The following is a 12,272-nucleotide window of genomic DNA, read 5'->3' as shown; positions in this document are numbered from 1 at the left end:
GATTCCGCTGCTCAAAATAACGTTACATGCTGCGTTCCTCCCGCTGGGCGGAAGCAACGGAGCGTCGCCCAGCGGAAGCAACGCAGCTCCTTTTGGTACAATCCGTCAACCATACAAGTCTATGGGAAACAGCGGAATCCGTTAACGGATTCCGCTGTTTCCCAAAAGGGCGGATTGTAACGGAAGGAAAATAACGCAAGTGTGAAAGTACCCTAAGGCTGTGTACACACGTGATGTTTTTGATGCATTTTGGAATGTAGATTTGTCGCAAAACCTGAAAGACTTTGCTGGCATCAGGAAACCTATGAGAGTCCTGAAGTCTGTTGAGTATTTTCCCTTTGCAGAGTTGGTGCCAAAATAAATCTGCTGCATGTCAATTCTTTTTTTTTTTTTTTTTTTTTTTTTTTTAGATTTAACCTATTCTAATAAATGGAAAACTCTGCACCAAAAATGATCAAAAAATGCACTCAAAACATGACAGACGTGCACATTTTCGCAGCTGCTTTTTTCCTGCCAAGAGATGCAGAAATGGTGCAGAAATCTCCGCACCAATTCCTAAACGTGAGCACATACCCTTAGTGTCGGTGATGAGATGCCCTCTTTTGTGCGCTCATAGGGACATAGTGTGGATCCAAATCACCATCCACATCAATGTCCACATACTGAAAGCATGATAGCACTCTATTCACTTCTTTGCCATGTAAATGTCTGTGACCCATTAGATTGAGACCACACGGGGATTTGTGAGAGTCCTCGCATGACACTCGGCTCACGCTCGCAGCACAGCAGGAGGCGAGTGTCATGCGACTGAGGTCCGATCAGACCACAGCTGAGGAGGGGCGGGCCGGCGCTGCAGAGGGGAGGGATTTATCTCTCTATCTCCTCCGTTGCCGGCTGATGTGAGAATTGCACTGCACTCGCATTACACCGGTGTAATGAGAGTGCAATGCGATGGTTTTCTCTCCCCATAGACCTGAATGGGTTCGAGTGAAACCGCATGCTGCGACTGTTTTCTCGGTCCGATTTATGGCTGACAAAAAAAAAATGCTCATGGGAGCGGCCCTAGAGAGAAATATTGGTCAGAGTGGAATGCGATTATTTTATCGCATTCCACTCGCTTCGTAATACTCGCCGTGTGTGATGAACCTTAGGGTGAAGATAAACCTTTTAAGAACAATTGTCTTTAATAAGTGATTATTTGTGACAAATATCCAATTGGCCAAAGCGGCCAGTGTACACGATAGATGCTAACTACTAATGTTTAATAAGTACATAAAGTAGGACAAGAAAAAAAAAAATCAAAAGATAAATCAGGTTACAATTCACGTAAATGATTTGTAAAGCGTTAGTACAGTTTCTTTACATGCGATAATTCCAGCAATGTGCGGACACGAATATTGCACCATGCATAGGATCGGAATTGACGCCGTGACACAATGATATCGTGTCTCATGCACCCGTAATATACTGTAATTCTGCAGAATTAATGTAATCCATACGCAAACATGGTGGGGATCTGCACCTCCATCTGCTGCTCACAAGCAATACTGCAGCCTACCCGTCCGACACTGCTCCGATATCTGACACTAACCATAAAGGCACCGAACGTTACGTACACGCCATGCACTGCACATACCAGACGTGTGAATGGGACTAGGCATACCAAGGGTTAAAATGCACAAATGAGGGGGGAAAACGGGTCTGAAGCAAATAAGGTGATATTTTAAAAAGTCTTGTATGGTGATTCTATAAAGGTTATGTCAATAGCTTTCAGTGTGACACAAGGCGGGCATGCTGCCTGGTTAGAGAAGATGCTAATTAAGCAGCGGTTGAAGTCTACCTCTCCTGTTCTTGCTTCATTCGCATCCTGTCATCCTCTGAAGGGTGGGCTTCTTGCATTTTCATTTTCCATGATCCCCTGTGTTCAATCTTGTCATCTTTTCGATGTTTGCCAAACCTGTCAAGAAGAAGTGGAATTCTAACACTGGTCTGCGGAATGAGAAAGTGACTGAGGAGCAAGTTCTCCGCTAACTATGCATTGCTGCTCCATTACCATTCCTATCGCTTGCCGTTTTCTGCGGGGATCATCGCAGCCGCAGTGCAATCAGCAGACGCCATAGATGTGTCACTCAGTTGTACTTTAGATATAATGGGTTTTATGGACGGTATACAGGCACATGCCAAGATCTGCATATTTTGGAGACCGTGAAATGCTGCCAATGCCAAAAAACATAGAAACTGATACCATCCAAGAACACAGAGGGGGAGCAAAGATTTCATGAAAACAAAAGTCCACTTTCTGCTGGGATACCTGAACTTCTGTAAGATGATCCTTTAACAGATTGCAGCCTTTTGTCAGATTAAAGTGAATCTGTCACCACATTGCACCAAACAAACTGCATACAGCATTAAATAGATATTTTAGACCTGTTTACACTGGTGTATTTACTTTGAAAATCCATGCCACATGAGCGAGCGTTGTAATCCTTTATGAAAGATCAAACCTAATCTGGAAGCTCCTCAGTGTTCTTCCTCCCTGCAGCTGCTGATCTCCCTCTGCTGAGTACAGGCTGCAGCTGTTAGGCTGGGTGGACAAAGAATGAATATACTTGGCCTCATGAGCTCAATATAAAGTTTATACAGCCACTCGGCTTTGAATTTTCAGAGTAAGTACACCAGCCTCATCAAGTCTAAGAGACCCATTAAACAATACTGGTAAGTGGTCTGCTTTTATTTAATGCCTTTGCCACTATCTCAATAAGCTTTAACCCACCCGGCAAAAAATGCATTATAAACAGATGGCTAATATAACACCCATTACCCAAATCGCACACCTAAATGTCCCTCTCACTAGATTTCACTAGATTAGATTGTAAGCTCTCACGAGCAGGGTTGTCTTTTTTCCCTCTAAATATTGTATTTTCTATAACTGTTCCTTTTTTGTATATGATCCTCCTGAATTGTAAAGCGCTGCGGAATATGTTGGCGCTATAGAAATAAAGATTATTATTATTTATTTCACAATACAAACAACATATATAATTAAACAGATTTTTTTTAGATACGTGGCTGGTGTACTTACATTGAAAATTCAGGTCAGAATGTCTGTAAAAATCCTTTAGGCAACTTTTCATTAAATGAGCATTTTATAAGTGCAGCTCTTTTTTAATAGTAGGCGGCAACACTTTGTAAAAGTATTAGAACGTCAATCTAACATAACATTTCAAAGTAAGTACACCAGTCTCATCAGGTCTGATAGATCATTTAATAATATATCAGGTTGGCGTGGGGAGATCTAGGTTAAAAAGTAAACAGATCTTCTTTAGACATGGGAGAAATAAAGTGATGGTATAGAAGAGAGGAGAAATTCCTCATAGTCAGTCTTCAAGAAAAATGGTGAACTAGAATGTATGACTGTCAAAATACGATCAATAAGTGACATGGCGATTGTACTCTTGCTGGTACTCCTCGGAAGGAAACCTCTATGGCTGCTCCACTTGACAGCTGCCGAACTGACATGCACACGCAGACATGTAGGTAATAGGCAAATTGGAGAACTGCTTACAAAGCAATTTCCAAACAAAAATGTGAATCTACATGTGCAAAGCCTTTACATTGCCTCCCTACAATGGACTGTCATGGGGTATGATATGAAATGACAGAACAGGGACTCCTAGGCTAGCCCTCACACTTGAGACCCTGCGCGGTCTCTTATCTCAGAGGTAGGCTTGATGGTAGCCAGGTCTGAGCCCCCGCCTGACTCTGACTCCTGTCTGAGCCCTGATTTTACTCCCCCTCTCCCAGACCCTTGGGGTGAGCAGGAAACACAGAAACAAAACCCCACAAAAATGACATGGACAAGGGAGAACAAAAATTCGTACACACTGCACTCAAACACCAAAGAGAGACTATATGTGTACAGGAGAATAAAGAAAAAGTAAACGCACAACAGGGAAACTTCCACACCACTCAAAATTGCAAATACAGATCACCATGAACTGGATCACCATAAAGACCGGAATTGCTGGAGCCAAGCTGAAGCTAGAATCGGCACTGAGTAGGAAGGTCCAGAATCTTATATAGTAAGGAGAAAGTGATGATTGGTAATTAGCAACCCGAGCTCCTAGCAGAGTTCCCTGGGTCAGCAAGAATTAACTCCTGCAGGACTGAAAAAAAGTGGACATGAAACAGCCAACACCGAGCTCTGGCTGAATAACTAGGAGACATCAAGTTGCCTGTCACGCTCTGCAGTGTGAACAAAACAATCACTGATCTCGGGGAGACCAGCCAGAGAAAACACTGCCGGCAGCCAGCAAAGGTGCTCAACACAGTGAAATCCTAGGTACATTGCCCCATGGGAAATATGCAAATCAAAAAGGTCAGTGGAGCCTTTGTTACGAGTCTCAACACAGAAACCAGCCAGATATCCATCCGGGAAGGGCCCAGCCAAGGGGTGACTCTTTTTAGGAGACCACCATAACCACCATATTAATTGGCCCTTTTAGTCAATATCCAACTTTTTGACAAGTTTAAAGATATGACAAGAGAAATACCAAGGCCAGGTATCCATCCACAGACAGCTGTTTCGGGGTATTGCCCCTCATCAGTGTGGAGTAGGATTCTGGCCAGGTGGGAGCAATGCCTAGTAGACCAACAAAACAAAACAATCACTGATCTCGGGGAGACCCTGTTCATTTACATAGGACATATGAAAGTAATAAAACGTTTTTTATTACTTTCATATTATACAATTTTATAACACAGGGATGGGTAGGGAGGTGTAATTAGGGCACACATGCGTCTGCTGATAGGTCAGAATGCATATTCTACATGACAGGTTCCCTATAACAAAAATTCTGAAGTCTTGCAGTTTTTGTTTTATATCATCAGCAAAATCTCCGAAAAGGCTGACACCACCTATTCTGTAGATAGGACGACAAGACTAATATCAATGAGGCTAGGTGAAAGGGTTAAAAGCCGCGCTGCCGTGGTAAAAATGGCAAAATTAGGTTGATGAATAATCTCGATCATTGTTACCCGCGTTTCACAGACGTTTCTCCTTCAGGCTAAAAATTACATTGTTTATGTGATTTTAACACTGACTGAGATATATCACTGAAACACGTTGACAAAAAAAGGTCACGAACATTCATCAGCCTGATTTGGGAATTTCTTAGATGGCAGCGTGGCTTTTAACCTTTTCATCTACCCACATTGAGACTTTCCAGTGAGGTTGTGCTGCGGCAGCCGTGATACGCGCTACTACAGTGGTGGTGACTTCTCACAATCATAGGAGGTAAGCCTTCCTACTCCATTTGAGGTTTGCTAATAATCTCGGATTAGACCCTATCTGCTCTTCTTTTCTCTTTCCAGGTATTGTCGAGACATGACTATATCGGCAAATAATACCTGCATACAGATAACACAGGAGCTACTATTCACATAAGATGATGGGCACGACTCTCTTCCCCACCCTGCATAGAGACCTCTGCACAGATTACTGAGCACGCTGACATCACGTCTCCAGGCTATTCATGTATATGGCTCATGAATGGTAAAAGTATAATCGAATGCTGGTAACAGTAGCGAGGCAAAATAGCTATGTGTAGAAAATAAAATAAAAAAAATTAGGACTTAGAAAATAAAAGATTACAAAAAAAACTTTTTTACTATTTTTTTTTTTACTAAAGGAATATATAAAGTTGATACATTTCCATTAATGTCATCCTGCTAAGTAAGGATAACATTTTCTACTCAAAATTGTTTGGGAGGCCTGGTTGACAGCCAATATAGCTGCTAGTATAGCTTCTATAGGGATGGTCACAAAGCTCCTTATGAAGTGGGTTTTTATTTTTATAACTAGGACTATGTAAAAGGGTAAAGCTGGCAAAGGGAGACTTCTAGGTCATGCAATGGACCACAAGTCTCCCAAATGTCACCTTAAGGAGAAACTTTACACCTTCAGCCCAATCAATGAGGGTCAAGAATCTCTGAAACACCCGCCTACAAATGGAGATTCTGGTTTGGCTTTACTTTGTCATGCGGTAAGGCTCTTTAAAGGGTTGACATTGACTGATAGGTACTAAGGACCCTGGAGAAGAAAAAAAAAAAGAGTCCAGCACCAAAATCCGTAAAACATCGTAGCTGCTTCTTTATTGAAACATCACAAACAAAATTAAAAACATGTGTATACCCATGATGTGGACCACATAGGCCCCCGCCTTGCGCGTTTCGGGGAAACTCCTAACTCATAGGCCTATGAGTAAGGAATTTCTCCGAAACGCGCAAGGCGGGGGCCTATGTGGTCCGCATCAAGAGTATACAAATGTTTTTAATTTTGTGTATGTGATGTTTCAATAAAAAAGCAGGTATGATTTCTTTTTTAAGGATTTTGGTTATGGACTTTCCTTTTGTTTTCCCTAACTTATATGGTTGCCAAGCCTAGTCCGTGCACCTGTGGGTCTGCTGGAATAGACGGTGAGCTTCCTCTACTTTTTTTTCCCCTCTTTATTCAACTAAGGACCCTGCTTTCTTCTTGTGTGAGGGGCTATGTTGATATGTGAGATGTAACACCTCAACTAATGAAATGACCTAGCAAAAAGGACTCAGGAAAGATGGTTGAAGACCTTTATGGAGCAAAACAAAAAAAAAAAAAAAATCATCCTGACACCAAGACAAGGTCCTATATTGATTGGAGAAACTAGATCCAGCAATAAGTTTCATACAGTAAGTAAGAATATGGAAGAAATGAGACACTTATGCCGCCATCTACTGCATGGTGCCTGTACCGATACGCCCGCAGATAACTACAAGGCAGCATAACTTATGGCATAAAACAGGTTAAAGACTCGGTCTTTCCAAATGTGCTGAATTTCAAGCACAACAAAACCAAATAAAATCCCAATTTAATCTGTTAAATGGGCTAAACTTGCTGCGTTACTGATGAGATCATTGTAGCTTGCCAAATTACCTACGGATTTCATTAGGATAGCGAGCTATTGAAGAAACATCCATTAGTTGATTAATGAAGAAAAACAAAAACTGATTAAGACATAAAAAGTCCCATAGTGTTAAATTGGTTATGAATGGAAAAAATAGAAAGGAAAAAAAAAAGGGCGAGCGTAATTTATTATCTGGCCTGTGTATTTTATTGTAATTTCACAGCTGCCGTTTTAATAACCATAAAATAGAATAAAAACATGTGGACAGAGTCGAGCAGCCAGGAATGCTCCCTCACATCGCAGAGGAACGTGCCGTGGCTGACGACTCCAGCGCAGAAGAGGTTAAACATCCGTCATCCACTGCAGTGTAATTCAATAAAATGTCCCTGATGCAATTACATGAAATATGGATACCACTAGACCTGAGAGTGAATTTGTATCTCCGTCTGACATCCCCTCCCCGTATTTCATGCATCTCCCCCTCTATCCCTTGTCAGAGTGCGACTATCTCTTATTATCTTAAAAGGGACACTAACCTCAATTTTCCTCTCTCCATATTTGTGTACTATCCATACAAGTCATGGAAATGCTTATTCTATCATTTAATCTTCCTGGAGGGTGAAAGTGATTTTATATTGAGCCAGGGAAAATGTTGCGATGCACAATGCTACACCCACCAGCACAACCCTCCACCGGCAAGTGCCTGGATATAAGCTGTAACCCTCCACCGGCACAACTCTCTAACCAGCAGGTGCCTGGATATAGGCCAGAACCCTCCACTACACTGGTAAGTGCCTGGATATAGGCAGGAATCTTCCACAAACACAACCCTCCACCGGCAGGTGCCTGGATATGGGATGGAACCCTCCAACGGCAGGTGCCTAGATATAGTCCGGAACCCTCCACCGGCAGGTGCTTGGATATATAGTCTAGAAACCTCCACTGGCAGGTTCCTGGATATAGGCCTGAGCCCTGCACTGGCCCAATCATCCACCGGCAGGTGCCTGGATATAGGCCTGAGCCCTGCACTGGCCCAACCCTCTACCGGCAGGTGCCTGGATATAGGCCTGAGAAATGCACTGGCCCAACCCTCAGCCGGCAGGTGCCTGGATATAAGCTGAAACCCTCCACCAACAGGTTCATCGATATAGGCAGGAACCCTCCAACACAACCGTCCAACTGAAGGTGCCTGGATATAGGCCACCGTGAGTTGCTGTAAATGAACTACGTGCCAACTGCCCAGAAATTCCTGGATCGTCTGTAAAAATAGGGCAGTCTGTTACCTTATCTACAAAATAAATAGTTGATGTGTCCGTGACTTTTATTAAGTTGCGAAAATTTATTTTTATGACAGTAATGATCAGTTCACAGAGAATGCAGCCAAATTATAGGGTGAAGACATATGTCACGGGAAGTCTTAACGATTTATAATGGTGATCCAAAATAACATGACTGATTTTTCTAGGAGCTGCCAGAAAAAATAAAATTTCAAGTTGGGATCCATGTTCTGACTTGGGTTTTAGCTGCCAACCTAGAGATGGAGAGTGAGATTACTTGGTGGCACATTCTCCTTTTTTATACTTGAAGCAAAAATAGTGATGTCCATTCATACCAGTTCTTGTCTCCAATAGTGTTACAAACATTTCCCCCATTTTAGGCTACCTGCACAATTGGGATTGGGGAGATATATAAAACAGTCTAAAAGGGAGAAAAGACAATTCTTAATTGTCAATGGAGAAAAACATGGAGGCAAATTGGTTGTTACAGCGTGTTGAGTTTGCACGAAAATTGACCAGGACTATGATTTCGTTTTTAAGAAAAGCTATACACTGAGAATTTGGAATACTGCAATATTCTCACTGCAAAAAACACGCATAAAGCAGAATAAATGAGAAGCTTTACAGTAGGAGCCATAGATCATGACACCTTAAATGGCCAAAGAGGGACACTTACCAACCAATGCACGGAAGACGCACGGTTTTTTTTCCCCTACAAGTGCACCTCAGCAGTTTATGAACGTCACATAAAAGCAGAATAGCAAACAATACAAAAACTGAGAAGAACATTAAAAAACGTAAAATAATACAGAGCGGATGATGATGATGCACATATACCAAGCTACAACTTATTGATGCAAATGTAACAGGACTTGTGGGAACAAAAACATGGATTATAGTCAAAAAAGGAGGAAGCCAAAAAGCTGGAAAACGACAGACAGTCATCTGGGGAGAAGGTGCCTACTAATCAGGTACATATACTGCTTAACTTTACAGCTCAGGATCTGGTTCACTTACTTGGACTAATTAAGTCATCTCATGGGGCCCATTTTTGCAGGAGGATAACCCCTGTAACTGCAGGATTGCTATTGCAGAAGTATTACATACTGTTTGTAAATGGACTACAACATATCGAACATTATATGCTGCCATAGGAAGCAGTCTACAATAGCAAGTCTGCCAAGCAGAAAGGTAATGCCCAATAGTCCAAAATTAATCAATATAAATAGCAGGGACTAAAACATAACTTTTAATCTAGTAATTCAATAAAATTAGTAATATTAAAGTGCTTGTGCATAGATAGTGCAACGAACCAAAAGCCACATGGTAACAAAAACTTTTGATCTCACCCAAGCTTCATCCATGGACTGGACTTATACACTGGTCCTTAGAGACAGGGTCAACGGTCGGAAGAGTAGGGTAGACAAGTATGATGAGAAACCCCTGTCGTGCCCCGTGAATAAGCTTCCGCCCTGACAAGGGCAGCACCCAAATAAGATGTCTGCCCCGCAACCAAAAAGGTGTAAATCCTCCCGACGCGTTTCCCTCTCAATACCGAGAGTTCCTCAGGGGAGACGGAGGAAAAAATATATATTAGATGATCAACCTGCAGTGGCAGGGATCAGCACAGGCAGATAACCCATATGTACTGGGCAAATGGTGGCGCACAGTCTCTGAAAAAGTCTGTACCTTTATACCTCCTTAATCAATAAAGTGCCAACACATGTGCAGAAAACGGTACTCACAATACTCATACGATTCACACGCCCTCTCCATGCTGGCGTCTAGGATCACTACCGGCGCGCCGGGACCACCCCCTTGTGCTCCAAGTTGGAACGCATAGCACACAGATTGTATGTGAATACAATCTGTATGTGGCCTCATGTCCGGCAGTGCTGTAGCGCCCACTTCCGCGTTCCACACTGGAACGCAGACGATCCAATCAGATCACTCTAACACAGTCAGATGACACAGACCGGAAGTTCACTCGGATCCATCATCCGACGGCTAGATTCGCCAATCAGGGATCCAGAACCGTATAAGGTCATATCCGGTTTATCGTGGCTGCATATCAGAGTGACCGATGGCGGCGTCCTTAGTAACAGGCAGAGTACAATAGATAAATAGGTCAATCAAATAATGAAGGGGAAAAAGGCCCGGAGAAGAGGCCAATACCACACATATGTCATTACAGCAACGTTATACATATCAGTTATAACAGTGCTCAAAACGGACGATTGTATCTCAAAGTTGTAGAGCACATAACATAAGGGTCACAAAGTAGTACAGGAGCCATAAAGGCCCAACACATGTAAAGCAGTGACCAATATAGACGTCACAGGCATAGTGATGCCCATGATGTCTGTATAACTATAAGGAGGCAAGCAATAATATGCCAAAAAAGGGAAAGAAGAAACTGACAGCTAATATAGCAAAGACCAGTGCAAATAATTTTATACAAACAATACAAAGAAAGTAGGGAAGATAAATTATCAATCCTTAGACTCTTACCGATCCCAGCCATAGTTTGCAGCATGGACCAGTACAAATAAGGTCTCCCTAGAGACCCATGTCAACTTATAATAAAGTAGGGCCAAAAGAATGGGCTGAGAGATAAAATTGGTTAAACGGCCAGGACAAGCCTTCCACATTCACAGCACAGCGAGTGGCCACAGAGGCCCAAATCAAATGAAGCAATCATAATTGATCCGTCTCCCCTGAGGAACTCTCGGTATTGAGAGGGAAACGCGTCGGGAGGATTTACACCTTTTTGGTTGCGGGGCAGACATCTTATTTGGGTGCTGCCCTTGTCAGGGCGGAAGCTTATTCACGGGGCACGACAGGGGTTTCTCATCATACTTGTCTACCCTACTCTTCCGACCGTTGACCCTGTCTCTAAGGACCAGTGTATAAGTCCAGTCCATGGATGAAGCTTGGGTGAGATCAAACCTTTTTGTTACCATGTGGCTTTTTGTTCGTTGCACTATCTATGCACAAGCACTTTAATGATACTAATTCTTTTGAATTACTAGATTAAAAGTTATGTTTTAGTCCCTGCTATCTATATACATAGGAAGCAGTCTATAGCGGTCACAGTCGTCTCCCTTTTTTTGGAGACTAGTGACAGCTTTAGTACTGAAGCCTCTCTTCTCCATCTAAAACTTCAATTAAATGTTATTTCGTTTCTTTAGGTTCTGAAACAGTTAATGTCAGTTTTGTTGCTTGCAGCTTTTCCAGCAGTTAAGGTCAGCTGCAGCTGCTCCGTAAACACACCCAATTGTATTTAAGTAGCCAGGTTTCCTAGCAAGCTTTGCTGGTTATACAAAACCTTTTGTATTGTGGCTGCCTGGGTGGAAGGAGCTGCTGTGGATTTGTCCTGAAGCTGGATCTTCCCCATCTTGGTTGTTTATCCACTGTTTGTCTCCCCTACCCTCTTGTCTTATTAGTGCACAGGTGTGTTTAGGTAACCTCTCCTGCCTCTCACTAGCCAGGGCATCTATAGGTATCCTAGGGTCTCAGGGTGCTGCTCCACTACAGTTGCGGAGACTGTATAAGGACTGGCTTGGAGAGTAGGGATAGCTACAGGTGAGGATAGGAGGTGTCCCATCTACCTTCTCACTAGCGCCAAGGCCCACCATTGTAATTGCTTTCCTTGTTATTTTATTCCCAGTGTACCCCCTTGTTTGTGGTGTTATAGTGGTGACGTGTGCCAGACATGAGTAGGTCTAAACGCGCTCACCACGCCAGTAGTGTCACCATAGCCTCCTCCAGCAGAGGGCTGACAATTCTTTAATTCCTTTAAATATTTTAAAAGATGACGGGCCAAGAAAACAATCATATGTTAAAACCTAGTGAAGGCTGTGTGTGCACAGTGAGCTTTTGATGCAGATTTGGTGTAGATTTTGACACAAATCTGCATGTCTATCTTTATGCCAGCAAAGTCAATGAGAATCCTGAAGTGTTGTACATATGTCGCTTATTTTTTCCTTGCAGATTTGGCTTAGAAGATAATCAGCAGCATGTCAATTGTTGGTGCGTTTTTCAGCCCTTTCAC

General features: G+C 42.6%; 1 protein-coding gene across 1 annotated transcript in view; it reads right to left on the bottom strand.

Moving 5' to 3' along the window:
* PARD3 (par-3 family cell polarity regulator) overlaps positions 1 to 12,272 on the bottom strand; it is an 807,488-nt gene that overhangs the window by 209,160 nt on the left and 586,056 nt on the right. Inside the window, 1 exon segment of the mRNA XM_075315482.1 lies at positions 1,841 to 1,957. Coding sequence (XP_075171597.1) covers positions 1,841 to 1,957 — 117 coding nt within the window.

The sequence above is a fragment of the Anomaloglossus baeobatrachus genome, chromosome 6, assembly GCF_048569485.1.
Source record: "Anomaloglossus baeobatrachus isolate aAnoBae1 chromosome 6, aAnoBae1.hap1, whole genome shotgun sequence".
In the NCBI taxonomy this organism is placed as follows: Eukaryota; Metazoa; Chordata; class Amphibia; order Anura; family Aromobatidae; genus Anomaloglossus; species Anomaloglossus baeobatrachus.
Note: the sequence above shows the minus strand (reverse complement) of the source record. Positions and strands in the feature narration are given on the sequence as shown.